This window comes from Scylla paramamosain, chromosome 10 (assembly GCF_035594125.1).
Source record: "Scylla paramamosain isolate STU-SP2022 chromosome 10, ASM3559412v1, whole genome shotgun sequence".
In the NCBI taxonomy this organism is placed as follows: Eukaryota; Metazoa; Arthropoda; class Malacostraca; order Decapoda; family Portunidae; genus Scylla; species Scylla paramamosain.
The window spans coordinates 21,921,000-21,939,915 of NC_087160.1; the positions used below are offsets into that span (position 1 = coordinate 21,921,000).

General features: G+C 36.0%; 1 protein-coding gene across 9 annotated transcripts; it reads right to left on the reverse strand.

Moving 5' to 3' along the window:
* Nucleotides 1–193: 193 nt before the first annotated feature.
* LOC135104344 (serine incorporator 1-like) lies at nt 194–15,108 on the reverse strand. Of its 9 annotated transcripts, none has more exons than XM_064011630.1 (14): nt 14,951–15,108; nt 14,095–14,259; nt 13,606–13,686; nt 13,293–13,414; nt 12,866–13,075; nt 12,627–12,711; nt 11,991–12,023; nt 11,052–11,174; nt 10,767–10,901; nt 8,621–8,768; nt 7,074–7,124; nt 4,625–4,824; nt 4,287–4,438; nt 194–1,550 (listed from the first exon to the last, which is right to left on the reverse strand). In XM_064011630.1, the coding sequence occupies exons 1-13, from the start codon at nt 14,984–14,986 to the stop codon at nt 4,355–4,357; spliced, it is 1,473 nt and encodes a 490-aa protein (XP_063867700.1). In that variant the 5' UTR covers nt 14,987–15,108; the 3' UTR covers nt 194–1,550; nt 4,287–4,354. The 9 variants fall into 9 exon arrangements, with proteins under 9 accessions (XP_063867700.1, XP_063867699.1, XP_063867704.1 ...); XM_064011629.1 differs by lacking the exon at nt 194–1,550 and adding an exon at nt 1,718–2,997; XM_064011628.1 differs by lacking the exon at nt 194–1,550 and adding an exon at nt 3,093–3,905.
* Between the last annotated feature and the right edge of the window lie 3,808 nt (nt 15,109–18,916).

The window sequence follows — 18,916 nt, forward strand, 5'->3', positions numbered from 1 at the left end:
ATGTTACATGACCTACTCTCTAGGTATTTTTTTTTTTTTTTTTTTTTACAAGTCTCCAATATTTCTCTTAAATTTTCAAACACACTTAAAAGGAAGCCTCACACTTGGCCACAGCCCAGTACTGGGTAGCCTTCGTTCTGGCTTAGTTTTTTTTTTCTTTATGAGTAGGCAGGGAACAATAAAATCAAACAGCTACAAATTTATGCAATATTCAGATTCATATACATTTTTTAATTAAGTACTACTTGGTCAATTTTAATGGTGGTGTACAAAGTTAATGGCATATTACCAAGATAAAGAATTGAAAATTTTGTATTACCATAAACACAAATTCATTGCATATTATTTCATATGATGTCAATTATGAATAACATTTTCATTAGATATTACTCTAAGTACACATCATATGTAAAACTGATTGTAGCATTCCTACCACTTTCAAACATCAAGAATATATGTATTTTATAGCCACAGTACATCAAATAGTGTATATATATATATATATATATATATATATATATATATATATATATATATATATATATATATATATATATATATATATATATATATATATATATTGTAAACTTAATCAAAGTCCTTTCTTTAAAAATGTTTGAATGCCTTTTCAAAATATCTCGTGCAGCCATTCATTATCAACTCATAAATTTACCTTATTCATTCAGTTCACAGCCTCATCAGAGATACCAACATGACAAACCTTCCTCTGACACTATTCAGGTCTGGTGTTTGTCATATCCAACACTAACCTAAACACTAAATGATGACAGCCTTAAACTGTAAATACTTGACTGTTAACCCCTTGACTGGTGATGTACTGCAACAAGATGGAATTACATTGAAATATATTTTGTTACTTCCAAATATCAGAATTTTCCTTATATATATATATATATATATATATATATATATATATATATATATATATATATATATATATATATATATATATATATATATATATATATATATATATATATCTTTTCCATGAAATTGGAATCTTAATAATTTTGTTCTATGCTCATTTTTGCCCTCTGTTGAATACCTTTATGTGCTGAGGTACAACATGGTAACCCCAAAACATTACCTAAAATGATTGCCTAAAAAAGGCAGCTCAAAAAGTATATTATAATGACCATCACAAAGCTATTTATCAGCTGACACAGATATGTATCTTTATATAATGTATGCCAAAGATACACTAACAGCAATGTCCAAACTTCCAGCAATAGCAGTGGCCCACCACAAACAATTTTCAAAATGTTTTCTGTTGCTGCATAGACCATTTTGATAGTCTTTTTTTTTTTTCACATCTGCACGATGGCCACCTGGCAGTGCCTGGAAGTCCTGTCTCAGATCAGGAATGCAAGCTATCCATTCAGCAACTCATCCATAATCCATGTTTCATTAAACTGTAGTTAATGTCACCTTAAGTATATTTTACTTGTAACTTCCAGGCTCTACATTTGACATTGATGACAGCCTTAAACTGTAGATACTTGACTGTTAACCCCTTGACTGGTGATGTACTGCAACAAGATGAAATTACACTGAAATATAGTGTTTGTTACTTCAAAATATCAGAATTTTCTTATATATATATATATATATATATATATATATATATATATATATATATATATATATATATATATATATATATATATATATATATATATATATATATATATATATATATATATATATATATCAGTACATTTACACCATCACCAATGAAAACAGTTACAGCCATCACACTGCTGTGAAAACAATACAAATGTGTGAGTCTCAGTGAAACAAAAAATATATTTGTGGATTTTCAGGAGTTCCAATTAATCAACCATCTGAGTAGATTACACTACACTCTGATCATAGCCAAAAGATGGAGAAGCGATTTGAATATGTTAGACGAAAAAGTATCTTACTGAGAAAGGCTCATCATTTATCAGTCTTCATAATGAACACAACTTTCTCCAGTTTTATGTGTAACATCTGTTAATTCTCTTCCTCAATGAGAAAGCCAAACATTCAAGAGAAGTTGTAATCATCACCTAGAAAATGCTGCCACCTCCAGATCTCACTAGATTAAAGCTTTTATATTCAATGTCACTCTCCAATATTCATCACTTCATGCTTATTCTGTGAGAAAATCAGGATTAAGCTTAGAAATTAAATATTTTTTTTAGTTTTCATATGCACTGATGTCATTTAATGAAAAGAAATAACAGAACAAAATTAAGAAATTCAGAAAATTTCCAAATACAGCAATTCACTGTATGTTATACACAGCTAGATATACATAGATAATATATAGATATGAATATATAAATACTTGAGTAGATATATATAAGTAAATAATTTTGATAAAGATAGCAGATACAACCTCAAAAGAATATAGATAATACAATAAATCCTTGTTCAATATAGATGTTTGATGTTACCTTCTAAAAATCAACATCTTACATAATGAAAATAAAAGACTTATCAATTAATGGCAGGCATTAACTTAATAATATAGATCTGATTTCATTGTTCCAACATCCATTAATTTTTTATCCCTGTAAATACAACATGTTACTCCAGTATCATATTATGTGCTCCTATGCATTCATTTACTACACACATTAACCATTTAAACTTTCCTATTGTCATATGAATTAGAAAAGTAAGAGAAATATAAATCTAATGCCCATATTAATCACAAAATTAATACTGAATAAATCTGAGTAAACAATATATTGGCATCTCCACATCTTGCCTCAGATATCACCTTAGATGGGAATGCCAGCCTGGTATATATTTAGTTAAGCATGGCAATACTTGCAGGGCACTCTTCCTAAAATACTTGTGACATAATTGAGAGGCATATGACAGGATGTTTTTTTTTCACTAAAAGTGCAGCACATTGACTGAAGCAGCAATGGTGTGTGGTGGGTCGTATGGGACAAACAAGTAAAGGTGCAGTACATTTACATTCTGAAAAGCCAAAAATGTAACACTTTACTATTATAATGAAACGCATCAATTTTCTTATCAAAACATGGAGTGAAGACATTAAACAAGGACTTACGTTATTACTGAATCTAAATAGTTACACACACACAAACACACACACACACACACACACACACACACACACACACACACACACACACACACACAAATGCCCAGCCTCATAACAGCATGGACAGGAGAGCTGAGTTAAAATGACACTGAAATTTTAAAAAGTAAAAAAAAAAAAATGAAGAAAATTTAGAATATGCTCTGAAAGGTAATTCACACAAACAATTACATTTAATTCCAAATTAATATCATGCAAGTTTCTCATATTCCCATATGTCTGTAGAGCAAAATATTTATCACATAAAGGTTCTTAACAATATGATTTTTACTCTTCATTTCCAGAACGATCAGAAAATGGAGATAGAACTTTCCTCTATGATAGATATAAATCAGTAACACATCTTACCAGTTTAAAAAGCCGGTGTATGTTTACATGGAAGTTTCCCATCACGGAACATAAATGTGACAAAAGTCAGTCAAGTTCACACAGTTTAATGTAAAGTTTTGGAAATGTTACCACCACACCAGTCAAAGGGTTCACAAGTAACATACTTAATATTAATTCTAAAACATTCCTGAATTGAAGATGACACTGATTTTTGTCATCCTGACATAAATCTTTTTATGAACCTCAGTGTGCCATGACTAGGACAGAAAGTGTTCCTAAGATTACTACTTCACAATCACAATTCCCAAAGGACTGAAATCTACAATTAAGTTTGGGGGCAGATTGTAATAAGAGATTTCTTGTTTAGCAAGATGTAAACTGAGCTGTTACCAAGAGCAGGTGATAACCTTGTAGCAAGAGCTCTGCAGGATCTCTGTTAAGGAACACAAGTACATCATAACTAGTATATCCAGCTTAATATTGTTGATATAATGTTTCTTGAAAATATCTAAATAAAACACCCAACAGAAACATGTACCTAACTGAGTGTGTGTGTGTATATATATATATATATATAATATATATATATATATATATATAATATATATATATATATATATATATATATATATATATATATATATATATATATATATATATATATATATATATATATATATATATATATATATATATATATATATATATATATATATATATATATATATATATATATATATATATATATATATATATCCTCAGGGAGGATATCCAATACAATCTACATACAGGGACAAAAAGAAAAAAAAATTACTTGTAGGATTTTCCATTCTGCAGAACTGAGCTGCTTCCCACTGAGGTGTTGGGAGTCGTTGGTTAAGCTTAATCAAAGGTACGGTTTGAGAGAATGATTGGGGCCACCAGTGTCCAGGTGTACAGGGCCAGGCAGATCCAGCTGGACACAATCTGTGGACAGGCAGAGCAGTACACATAATATACAAATCATCCATTTAATACTTGTGATCATTTTTTTTTTATAAGTATTATACTCAAGTTATAAATGCTCAGTTACTACAATGGATAAACAGAAGCACTAGCATTAAATCACATTTAATAATGCACCAAAATTTCATCCTGAAGACATTAACACACCTTGACCCAAACAGCAGCCATGTTGCTGGAGAGAGTGGTGAGGTTAGAGTTGGGGGTGAACCAGTTGGTGAGGGTCATCATGACATACAGAGTGGCCAGTCCAAACATGATGTGGAAGAAGGACCATGAGTAGGCCACACCTTCCTCCTCATTATCCCACACATGGTGGCCGTCGCCAGCCTCAGGATCACCTGCACCACCTGAAGCACCACAAAGCAGGCACCACATTCACTTATCATTATCCTCTCACAGTAAGTCAACAGCATAACACATCTTAATGAATTTTATAGCCGTGTAAAAACTTGCATATAAATTCCCTAATCATTTTCAGTCTTTTCATCTGTGAAACTATACCACTGTCATTTTCATTACTTAATAAGTAAAGATAAAATCCACCTCAGGCTCATCATGACCAGTTCATTGCCTATACTAACAGACTCAGGTCATGCTTAGAACTTTATTTGTAAGTGATGACAAAGTTAAAGGGAAAAGTAAGAGAGAATATGATTTTTTAATCATAAGTGGAAAGTGGCAAAGCATGGGAAGATAGGGGACTTCTGCACATGCCAGCTTAACCACTCAGTCAACACAGCCCTTTCTGCCATCATTCACCAACAGATGTTGGTGCCAATGTCATACTACGACACTTTACAGATGTAAGTGTTTTCAGGATATATGTTTCTTATTATAATTAATAAGTTTCCAAATGGAAGTCACTTTCATTGCACAGTAGTTAGGTTGTAATATCTTATAGTTAAGACACTATCACAGTGCTGTGAAGTAATAATTAATGCTACCTCTTTTTCTTTTGTCTTTTATGTATATTCACCACATCCTCTCTGTGTGTATTCGAGATACATATGTGGATATCTAATAAACAGCTAATGTGGATACAGATGTGGATTTTATCAAAGGTGAGGATTTGAAAATAAGGATGTGGTTATCCAATACATTTCTACTCCAAATAATGTTTTTCTACTGGATAAACCAAGTACATCAGATTATAACCTTAGTGCTGCATTCAGCAACTTTTCTATTAAGTCTATGTAAAAGATAAACTTACATGCATGATAAGTAGAATCAAGTGGCACACACTCCTTTTTTTACTTGCTTTGAGTCTTATTTTGAGCTCAAGTAACTACAGAATTTTGTGTGTGTGTGTGTGTGTGTGTGTGTGTGTGTGTGTGTGTGTGTGTGTGTGTGTGTGTGTGTGTGTGTGTGTGTGTGTGTGTGTGTGTGTGTGTGTGATTCACCTACAGTCGTCTGCTGGTCACCCAGCCAGCCGTTCCCCTACGGAAAGAGCTCAGAACTCACAGTGACTGATCTCTGGGTAGGACTGAGACCACTCACACGCCACACACTGGGAAAACGAGGTCACAACCCCCCGGATTACATCCTGTACCTACTTGCTGCTAAGTGAACAGGGGCTACACATTAAAAGGCTCACCCATTTGCCTCGCCATGCCCAGGATTTGAACCTGGGCCTTCTTGGTTGTGAGCCGAACATGCTAACCACTACACTATGCAGTGTGTGTGTGTGTGTGTGTGTGTGTGTGTGTGTGTGTGTGTGTGTGTGTGTGTGTGTGTGTGTGTGTGTGTGTGTGTGTGTGTGTGTGTGATTTGTCTGAGAAAAGTCTGTGTTTTGCCACCATAACCATTTTTAATCAACCATGGATATTCTGTGTCTGCAACCCTTGCATCTAGAATTCTATCAATAGTTCTACTAGACTTGAACTTCTTAATGTCATATTCACACTTCCTTACTCTAATATCAATAGTCTTTACATGTAATTCACTCTTACCTCAAATTCAACACAAGCTGCCAGCCACCATAAGTATGGGTTCTGGTATTACTGAGGTAATCCATTACTCATATTTATTTTTAACAATATGAGGAGCATCACAAAACTCAGATCAAATAAGGAAGTGATTACTGGCTGACACATCATTACTAAAATACGGGGTTGGAGTTGCCAAGTGCACAAACAGTGATCCAACTTTTGAGAAAGAGAAATGCTGAGTTTCAAACTAAAGTCCAAATCTTTTCCAATGTCTTGTAATCACAGCATAATTTACCCTGCAGCTTACAAACAAGGGCACTTCATAAGCAACAAAATATGGTGACCAGAGTTTGCAAAAAATCTACTACACGTTTAGTATGGTGTTATATATACACAGGTTAGTGAAGGTTAACAACAGCAAACTGAAGACTATCTACTAGTTACTCCATGCTAAATCAGCCTAATGCCTAATCAGCAACTTCCATGTGAGATCAGCAGCAATGAGTAACATGGATAAACACCAAAGCGAAATCTTTTCTTAAAGGGACATTCAAATAGTATAGCATATTAATTATGTACAAAACTACAGAGTAATCATTCACAGATTTTAGCTCTCTCTCTCTCTCTCTCTCTCTCTCTCGTACATAAAATGGCCAGATGAGGTTTACCTTGCTGCACCTCACTGGCCACCAGAGGAATGTCTCCTGAGTTCCGGCGGGCTGCATGAGGGGCAACAAACACCCGTCAAAAGTATTCTATTTATCTATCTACTGCACTTTAAAGCACATTGAATTGCGAGTTTCAATCATGCCACAAAATAAGGAAACAAACTGTATTTACCCACTCATAAGCTGCCCAACTTTGTAAGCTGCAGGGTGACTACTAGAATTTTTCTATGACTGTTTAATATTACCCATATTATGTATAAATTACTCTGATATTAACCCAAATAGCCATGCCAGATCATTGCAAAGGCTGCATGGTTCACTATCAAAGCATTAAGGCAAACCATGTAGTTTTCTGGGTTCTATTATCATAAGTGGCAGGCACAGTGACCTTCTGAGCACCTCCATTCACTAATGATGACTCATAAAATTACTAAACACTTTCCTTGTCAATAATAATAAAAATATCTTTAAGAAGTTTCAAAGGATTCCACACTCATGAAGCATAGGCAATGGGCAGGTACAGCTGCCCAGTACAAGGCCTCAGCATATGGAGTAGGTGGCTGGTTCCATTCTCTAACCTTCCCAGTCAGACCGGCCCCCATTTAAGGCTCAGTGTACCTAGTAAAGATATACTACATAACCTTAATTTACAAACACACAACATTTTAATAACCAGTTACCTGAAAATTGCACATAGGGGCTGTCCTACTTGCTTCTTGTACCTTCCCTTATGCTTTTATGGTTTCATATCTTTATCAAGGTTAACTCAATTTTTAATACTCTTTCTTGCCGAGGAAAAATGAGTGAGTTGAATGGGCAACATCACTGTATTATGAGTAACTATTGAGATCCCATTCTCCTAGAGTTCAATCACTACTTGATTCATGATGAAGGAAAATATACATATTGTCTAAATCTTGTGAGAATGACCTTTCAAAGAATCCTCTTCATTAAGTGGGTAAATACAGTATAATTCCATGGGGCAAAAAAGGGAAGCAGACCACTGATTATGAAAACAATAGGCCTTTTGACAATGTTCTATAATTCATATCCTGCAGAGGTCTTTAATGTTAGTCTTTCTAAAAATTATCACATAACTCATTGAAAATGCAATAGATTGAAAAATTCAAGACAAGAAAAGTTATTATGGAAGGAGATCTAACCACCATTTAATGAAAGCAATTAGGTACTTGTACTAAGGATGTCATGCCTTTATCATAGTTAAGTCTTCCATTACCTCAGAGACATTACATTTATGTGTGTGCTTATTAAAATCTACTTACTTGATCTACATCCTGGCAGAAGTTACATTCTTCAACACTACAAATAACTGAATGTACAAACAAATTTCTTATCTCATCTCAAGAATACAATCACTTGTAGAACCAAATTCCAAACTTTACAGTAACCCCACAACCTGGTAATCATTCAGTGAGAAAATTCATGTACCTCTAAGGTACAATCCTGAAATGAAGAAATGACTGGAAATTGTCCTTTAAGCAAAAAATTACCCAATGCACATACAAAACAGATGGCACATGACTTACTGGAGTCATCCTTGAGAAGAACCTTGTCAGACATAGTGAGCTTTGAGGCTTGGGAATTGGAGGCAGTGCGGATGGATGAATAGAGCACACAGCAGAACCAAATAACAAGAGAGGCAATAGATTCTCCATCAAAGGTTGGTTCATGGTTCTGTAAATGCCAAAAAGGCATAAAAAGACATTACCATTTGTTCTTACTATATATTTTGGCATATCAGACAACACTTGAATCATCCTAAAAAAAAAAAGAAAAAAAAAAAAGGGGGGTCATCCTATATGCCAGATACAAAACAATGACCTTAAAATTTTACACAAAATGCCATTGTAAATAAACAATAACCTTATATTACAACTTTTGGGGAAGTTAGACAAAGTAAAATAGGAGTCTGTTTTGAGAAAATGCAATGAAACGTATTCCCATTGAAAAGTGAGTAAACAAAATCTTATGTAGTACAACTACAAACCTCTGCTGGCATTGTATACGAATGGATAAAGCATGAGGCTGTGTGAATATTCCTCAGTTTTTTTCCAAAGCTATATAAAGGTCATCAAGGTATGGAACCCCAAGCTATGCAGTAAAGGGATATTCCTTACAAAGAGAGATTGAAGCTGTTAAATTTACATTCTTTAGAGAGACACAGGCTAAGAGGGTACCTGACAGAAGTCTTTAAGTGGTATAAGGTTTATAACAAAGGGGACGTAAGCAAAATTCTTAGGGTCAGTAACCAGGATAGAACAAGAAATAATAGGTTCAAGCTGAAAAATTTAGATTTAAAAAAAAGATAGGAAGGAATTGGATCTCAAATAGTGTGGTAGATGAATGGAATGGACTCAGTAATCAAGTTGTTAGTGCTGAGTCATTAGGGAGCTTTAAGAAAAGATTAAGACAGATTTATGGATGGAGATGATAGGTGGATATAGGTAGATATAATTCATGCAGGGACTGCCATGTGTAGGCCTGATGGCTTCTTGCAGCTTCCCTTATTTCTTATGTTCTTATGTTCTTAGGTAAGCTGGGGTTAAGATGAATCTCTCCAGCTTGCAATGTTGTATAGGAATGAAGTCCATATACTGGGAAAAACTTCAAGAATGTCAGTGTATCTAATCAAATGTTTGGAAAAGCTGATCATACCTCATATAATTTTATACATATTCATCCATCCATCCTTTTTCATGAAAATGTACAAAAACACCTGGTGGGAATTTTATCTTAGGTTTAGTTTTCCACCTGAAGATGATGGTACCTTATTACTGGTAAAACATTCAAGGTATTTTATTCATTATACTGGTATATCACCATCTGAGTTGTCTGGTGCTCACCGACCCAAACTTCACCACAGATGATTTGGTAGTTTAGGCATTGTCTTATATCACCAATATCAGCTAAAACTATAAAATTCTGACTGGAATTTGGGGATCATCTTATCTGCTGAAATATATGATATAATATAGTAAAAGAGAGCATCCAGAAACAAATTACAATAGCTAGTGACATCAATCTCCTGAAATATAAAGAATATAAGTAAGCTTAGTTACTTAATGACTACACAATATGAGCATACCATAGCTTGTTAACTTAGAAGCTGCATCAAAAGCCCAAAAAGCAAGTGAGGTAATTGCAGTTAATTTAAAGCAGGATCTAGAGCAGTGGTCAGGGTTAATGAGCATGGTTTCATTTATTTGCCAGTAATATTTTGCAAGACTAAAAAAGGAATTACATTAAGAATCTCCAGAATTTTGGTGTACAACCAGCAGGTATGATAGGTGGCACATTTTAAATACAGAAATATTGGTCTAGATATTAAATACCACATACTAAGGTATGAATGGCTGTGAGGGCACAGAAAGACCACAGGAAAGAAGAAACTTAAGGTATCCTGAAGAAAAAGGAACTTGTCTGAAAACGCCAAAGCAGGAATGGTTACGGATATTGATGTACCAAGTTTTCAACATGACTGAGGAGTGGGGTATAAATGCAAGCAAACTCAAGAAAAGGACCCAAGTATTAGAAATACCAAGGAAAAAGATGGGTACTGACAATTAAATGCACATTACTCTCTAAGCTATTCAAGAACCTAACAACCAACAATGAAAAAGAAACAATGCCACAAGTCCTACGAATGCTCTGTTCCAGTGTTGCATCCCTTACCTTTGGTGGCTCATCAGTGGGGGTGGCCTGTCCATTATCAATGAGTGAGTCCCAGTTAGGCTTGCAGTTCTCGTCTGGGGCATTGGTCATTGCAGACCAGGTAAGGTACATGGTGTACAGTGTGATCACTGAAGCCTGTACACCCACATGAGAGGAGAAACAATTGTATTAATTCAGCAGGTGACTAACAATCCCTCATCAAAGGTTATTGGTGCAGTATTTCATCTGAGTTTTACAAGTTATTGATGTGATCTAATGATGAATTTACCAAAGAGTATTAGTCACCTGAAGGAGTCCAGAGCGAGGCTGGGAGTCTTGGATCTTGGGCAGGACGCTGATAATGCTCACAATCACACAAAGGATCAAATTGAAGGAGATGAAGAATTTATGCAAGCTGCAGCTGTCAGTCTGAAAAGCAACCACACAGTATTTAAAATCTGGTACAAAATATATACTAATCTGATGAACTTACAACATATGTTTTCTTAATAGTTACATGAATGCAAAATATTCCTCAAAAAAATGATATAGGAAGATCAGGGATTCATAAACTTGTCATAATACCATATATGATAAAATCATTAACACAAAACAATAAGAACAATAAGATTCAAAAGGAAAGAAAAGATAGGATCATGGCTGCTTTGTTGTCCATGTTTGTTTAGATATATATATATACTTCAAGCTACAAGACAGTTATATAATAAACATTCCCTTTGTGAGAGTGAAGGAAATTGCAATGTTAAAAAATTTCATCCTTATATCTGGGCAAGTGATTTGAAATCCAAATATGAAAAGGCCAACATATTCTGGTGTGTAAAACAACCAACTTCCATATCATATATATGCTTAACTTAAGTAATGCATCAGTGTTTTTACAAAACAGATCAATCCTAATGTCACAAAGGGATTTAATACAGAAAACAATAGCATGAATGCAGAGTTAAGAGGGCAACCATGGCAATGCTGTATGAAGACCATTGTGTGTGTGTGCTCACACTGCACAAGTGTTCTGCTTAAGAATGAACATCCTTGTTTCAATGACACAACTAGCAGCAAGCAGAGGGGAAAATGTTATAACATTCATTTTTTTTGCTTTGCTCAAGATGTTATGGTAAAGTAAGGTGGAAAAAAAAAAAACTAATGAAACAGGTGCTTAGCTTACTACAATACATTCAGTAAGCAGTGAGAGAGAGAACCAGCTCCCTTCTTCCTCATACTTACTTGTATTGCTTGAGGTGGTGTTACCTTAATAGGCTGGAGGCATGCAGCAGTGACAACTTAGTATAATTCATATCCATATCATGCAAACAGTATCCTGATAAGTCCTAGTGTAAGTATTGTGTGAAAAACTTATCAAATAAAGTGAAAGTATAACAACCATTCACAGCATACAACACACAGGGGTGAGGGTGGTGTAGGGGACATGAGAAACAGCTAATTACATTCACTTTATAACACCAAACACACAAGGATTCACTGTTCCTTATCAGACTGTTATCCATGAGAGGAGACATCTTCTACACTGTATAACCACTTCACAGTGTCCTTGCAAAGATTTCAATCATTCATTTTATAAAAGATAAGCTAATGGTTCTAAAAAACACTTTGTTGCATATATAAAAAGTTTCTACATGTCAATACATTCAGTAGTATGGGCCAAAGTGAATCTCACTTAAGAGAAGACACAATGTTACTCATGCTATTAAAGAAAAATTATGAAGAATCACACACACACACACACACACACACACACACACACACACACACACACACACACAAATACAAACATGTATCCATGCACAACATTCTCCATAAAAGAAATTAATATAAAATAAATAAAACAGTGTGATGCCTCACCGTGGTGTAGAAAACGTAGAAAAGCACCACAGCAGTGATGGCCAGTGCATAGTTGAAGAAGGTGCAGGAAAGCAGGGCACAGTACCTGTACAAACACACACACATCAACAGTATGTCCCATGGCATTTCATCATTCAGTATATCCATAAGGAGTCATGTATAAATAATACTTCATACAAGAACAGCCTTACTGCAACCACATCACAAGTGAATGGTGGGCCATGGCACATGTGACTCACCATCCCTTGCTCTCGGTTTCCTCATATTTATCCACCCAAGCCTCTGCCCAGGAGTGAGCAAAGTCAATGATGAGAACCAACTGGATGAGTATAAACAGAAATCCACCAATCATTCCAAAGTACATCCAAACTTGTCCAAACTGTCCATGAGGAATGAAGAATGCACCAACTATGGCTCCAATCAATATCAGGTACTTGATACCCCAGAAGCTGTAGATAAAATGAAGATTACAACTTTACTCTTCATCATACCATTAACATTAATAAAAAAATAAATAAATAAATAAATAAATAAATAAAAAAAAAAATAAATAAATAAATGAGTGTACAATAATGTTCAATGTCTGGTTACTACAAAGAAATACACAAATATTACTACAATCTGTAATGACATCCTTACTGATAAGTTCAGAAAGACATGTCTTACCCATTCTGTATTGCAGCCCGAGGATCTTTGCTGGATTTCACTCCCACCATAAGCAGTGCCATGACAAAGAAGAACAGTGACATCGCAAAGCACAGTCGGTACACAGCCAAGTAGCCTACAATCTGAAATATCAACAATATTTCTATAAATTCTGAAAACATTTTACCATGTTTACATTTATGTAGAAACATATCAACTTTCAAAAACTTATATTTCATCAATCAGTTACATTTCTAAATGATCATGCAATATAATCAGTTCTTCACCATCACATTTTCCCAGTGTTAGACACTGTCTTCACGCCAATACCTACCCCAGAGCAATCCAACTGAACCGTATTGGTGACAGCATCTGTAATGGAAGCTTTGGCACCTTCACCCTCACAAAAAGGAACCTGGAAAACAATAAATGAGGGTATAGAAAAGCCATCTATGGTGACATGTTTTGCAATGGTGCACAGCAAATATTATTTCTTTTTTGCCATTGTCATATCTCCCTTCAGAGGATCATGAAAACAATGAGAACTTAATCTGCAGGTGAGATAAATTGGGCATGACTGAATATCATCAGAGACTGAGGACACCTCAGGGTAAATGCTACCAGTTGGGCCACAAGTGATCATTAAGGTCAAAATGTGTTTTGTTTGGCCCTCATTGTCCTGTCACTACACTACAGCTACAGTTCATCCAGAGATACTCATAGAAATACAATGATACACAGACAAAACTACCTGAGAGATGATTACTGACTATGAAAGATGAGAATAACTATTCCAACAGTTATTGTATTTATGCTGGATTACCTTTTCAAGTGCAGTTTGAAGGCCAGGAGAGAGCATGATGCAGGCCACAATGGTGCCCAGCAGCATCATGACAGCGTACATGATGCGGCTGGATGTGGAATTCTTGCATGATGGACATGCAGCACAACAGAGACTGCACGCTGCTGACCCACAGCAACATGCCAGCTGAAACATTAGTAGACTTATGAATACAAATCTTCAGCATCAGTTTGTAATGCTAGTTACTCTTTTCTATGATCTTTCTATATATTTTTTTCTCTCTCTTTTTCTGCTTCTTGCCAAATGTAACAAGCTCAGCATTATAACTAAGCACAAATGTTTCCTAAATGGCGATAAAACCTAATAAAACTAGGAGTGCATCTTCCATGGAACACTAAGTAATTTCCTGGGAGGTGTGTCCTTGCTAGCCACATGGCCCTGGCCTGCCAGTCTACCTATCCACTCACCAACAATTGCAGGCTTACCTTCTTACCTACGTTTTAAGTAAATTATAAAGAGAAGGATGAGTTGTAAAATATACCTGCAGCATTAACGACATAAAGAACTATGTATGGGTAAAAAGTGTAGTAGTAGTATCAAATATATTGTCACGTTGGGAATAGGAAATACCTTCGAGAATACAAAATATAATAACTACCTAAGTCTTCATCACAGCATTAACACGAAGATTCTAGTAAATAGCGCACGCAATACAAAGCAGCACATAGGGAGTGGTGTGTGGTCAATACATGTCAAGCGGAGGCAACCAGAGGTCACTATCAGCTGACATCTTCAGGGGCTTCCTTCCTTTTCCTCGATCCTCGATTTATTGATCTATTTCACACTGCAGACATCTCAACCTTTCCATTATACATACCTGGGCTGCACTACACACTCCCAACACTGCCCCCATCGTTCGGAATCGCCAGTAATCAGTTTAAATTCAATGAAACACGGAGAGATTCTGAAGCGCAGTTACTTCCTCTTCTCGTTCTTCGTCTTTGTTGCTAAACAGATGACGAATTGTGACGTCAAAAGGCCAGTGATGTCATGGGAGAAAGCTACTACTGTTGCTATTAATGGTTAATTTTTAAGTCTATATGCATTTTTGCCACTTGAAAATAGGCTTTTGTAAACTCAATAGTCCAAAATGTCTTAGAATTGTTGCTAAATATGAGTGATATCTTTAGCTCCGTTTAGTTAAATTCACTGCGTTGTTTCTTCACTCTATATGCATTTTTACTTGAAAAAAATAAACTAGTCTAAATGAAATGCTTCAAACTATCTTATAATTATTGATTAGACGAGAGAAATGAGAATTAAAATACAGGGCCTTGTTCTAGTTAATTTCACTGAGATGTCGACAAAACATGTACACAGGCAAACTGGAGATCCAGTCTACCGACAACTTTAGATACTACACGCATGTTTGTTACTGAACTATTGATATAGTACAAATGTAGTGATTCAGAGCCTCTTGAAAATATTACCAAACAAAAGAAATGAAAATGTTTTATATTTGAGGGGATAACTACAGTAAATGTATTTCTTTCCCACTTTCATTTATATATATATATATATATATATATATATATATATATATATATATATATATATATATATATATATATATATATATATATATATATATATATATATATATATATATATATATATATATATATATATATATATATATATATATGGGTGTTTTAAAACTTGTATTGCGCTCTAATCCCACTGGATTTGTTCATATTTTCATTGTAATAAAGCTTCATTTGTTTTTCAGATTATTATTGTTCTCATCAACTGTGTAAGGTTGCTAGAAAACATAGTGTTTTAATGTCCCTTTCTTTTGCATTTCATAAGGCACAAACTGTAATTGATTATGCATTCGTTTCATATATATATATATATATATATATATATATATATATATATATATATATATATATATATATATATATATATATATATATATATATATATATATATATATATATATATATATATATATATATATTTTTTTTTTATCATTAACCTATAAGGTACTTATTTTATGCACTACTCTCTCTCTCTCTCTCTCTCTCTCTCTCTCTCTCTCTCTCTCTCTCTCTCTCTCTCTCTCTCTCTCTCTCTCTCTGTAAAAAAGTACACTGTTGAAACATAGATGGAACATCGTAAAATATTTTTGTTTTTAACTTGCCACTTTGTTGGACTGAAAACTGTATCTGGGCAGAGAAAGACACGACAGTGCGTCTGTGTGTGTGCTTGTGTGTGTGTGTGTGTGTGTGTGTGTGTAGCGAACATCCAAGAAGAGAGAGAGAGAGAGAGAGAGAGAGAGAGAGAGAGAGAGAGAGAGAGAGAGAGAGAGAGAGAGAGACTAGCCCACACAAAACAGCGCTCTGAGAATCATCTACAATGTCCCCAGATGGACCAGAATCTGTAACCTACAACAGAAATGCCAGATTGTCCCAGCTCGGCGCCGCATGAAGAACGAGCGGCCAGTCTCACCGCAAAAATGGCACATCTTGCCAAACCTTATATGCCTCCCACCAAAGTTATTACCAACCTTCGCTGCCCTCGAGATAATCTTCGGCGGCAAAGTTGGGCAGCAAAGGCAGTCTTCATTATGGGCATACCGGAGACCCGCCTTTCTGTGGGTGAAGACGCCTCACCCAGACTATGCCACTCCACCCCCTGGAGTCCTCCTCCAATCTACACCATCATCCATAGCAGTGGGTGGTGGTGCGAATTGGAGGAGGCTAGCCTCAAGCGCCCAAAGGCACACTGTATAGCAGCTGCCCTCTGTCTTAAGATGGGACATGTTATTGAAGACCTTATAACACTTGATTCCCTCACGCTCTTTACTGACTGATCAGTGGATCGTGTCACGAAGGCGGTTGGCGCCCAAACAACGCGGTGCCACCTGTCTGCAGGCAAAGCTGGTGACCATCCGTGAAGCTCTTCTCTACTAGCTAGAGCACAACCACCCCAAAGTAATCATTCACACTGACTCACAGACATCTATTCTGGCCTTCAAAGACACCAAATCGCTAGCTCAACATCAACTCCTCATCACAATTCTCCATCTCGCTCGACTAGCCGAGCGTGGCTATGAGTGTGATGTCACCTTCAATTGGATTCCCAGGCATCAAAGATAATGAGCTTCCTGATCAAGCAGCTATAAAGCTGCCGCTGCCCTTCCTTTCCCAACTACAAGGATCTTATCAAGTCTTTGCCACTGTGTAAAGACTGCATTCCATGTTTTGCCACACCAGCAACACCAGGCTGCATTCCCGTCTCGCTCCGCCACTTTATACGCAGCCGCGTCTGCTTACATCTCCCCTGACTGCTCCCTACCTCCATAAATGCGCGACCGTCTCCACTGAATCCGACCCGGATTTCCTTGCTACAGGATATTCGTCAAGGTGCAGCGGAGATTCCCTGTAGCTATTGCAACAGAGTTTCCCCCACTCCCCTCCTCCGCTACCTTCTTGAGTGCCATATCCCCCTCCCGCCAAAAGGGAACAGCTGCCACTTCAACCACAACCTGAACACCATATTGATGCGCCTAGCTGCCATGCCTCTTCCTATGCCTTCACGCATTCAACACGCTCACTCACGCATTCCTTCAGCTGCATCTTTCTTCCTCTATGGATGCGCATGCCTCTTTCTGTTTACACCTGGAGTGAAGCACACATACTCTGTTCAGTCGTCAAGATGTCTGCTCTGAACCAAGCAATTGCTGCTGCCGCAGCTGGTATTATTTTGCGACAAAGACGAAATCGAAGGAAAAAGCGTGGGTGCTGGGTCAGTGAATATCTTGCACGTCGGAGTGTATGTGTGAATGAAGAAGAAGGGGTAAGGAGGTAAACATCCACAAACACGTACATGAACGATAATCCTCAATAAATTATATATATATATATATATATATATATATATATATATATATATATATATATATATATATATATATATATATATATATATATATATATATATATATATATATTTTTTTTTTTTTTTTTTTTTTTTTTTTCATTGGACCAATCTGGTGTAATGGCAATACAAACAGAGCATATAAAACCGTGATTGACAGGCAACTGTTGCACGAGTCTTCCCGTCTTAGATGAGGAGACACTTGCGCCTTCCTTCGTCTGTGCGCGTTGGGCTGTGCTCACGGATTTGAAGCATGCCTCATCTTGCACCGATTCATGTCTCTGCTTGCTTCTTCATGCAATAGGTGCATGCCTTCTGTGCGCACGGAAAGTTGCACAGGTCTGAACGCGACCAGGCGCATGCGCAAGATGTTGCCGTTCGCTGAAGCTTTACCGCGCATGCGTCAGATGTTGCGTGTGCCCACTGAACTGTTACCTGATTTTTTTTATACTAATTTCGATTCGGGATCTTAGACTGGAAAAATTATTTTATACTAATCTTAGAATGGAAAAATTATTGGCATGAAATACATATACAAAGAACATGGCGATCTTTTGCCAATATATGCAAATTAATGTCTCTTTAAGAACACTTATGCGGAAAAGCTAGTCCCTTAAGTTAATACAAGAAACGCTGAAAAAGTAGCTTCAGAAATCAGCGATCCAGAACACTACTTATAAGAAATGAATGCACGATTTCAACCCAATAAGTCTTTCATATTCAATTATTTTCAACTGGTGGTTTTTGTATCTGGTTGTGTGGAGCCAATGCACTTAGTAAGATCAGTGAATGTTTTTGGAGACATGGCAGCCTTGGAAGAAGTTGTCAGACAGACAGATGTAACACGAGGGGGAACCTCGCCTACCTTCCATTAGGTTTTTTCTTTACGTATGTTTTA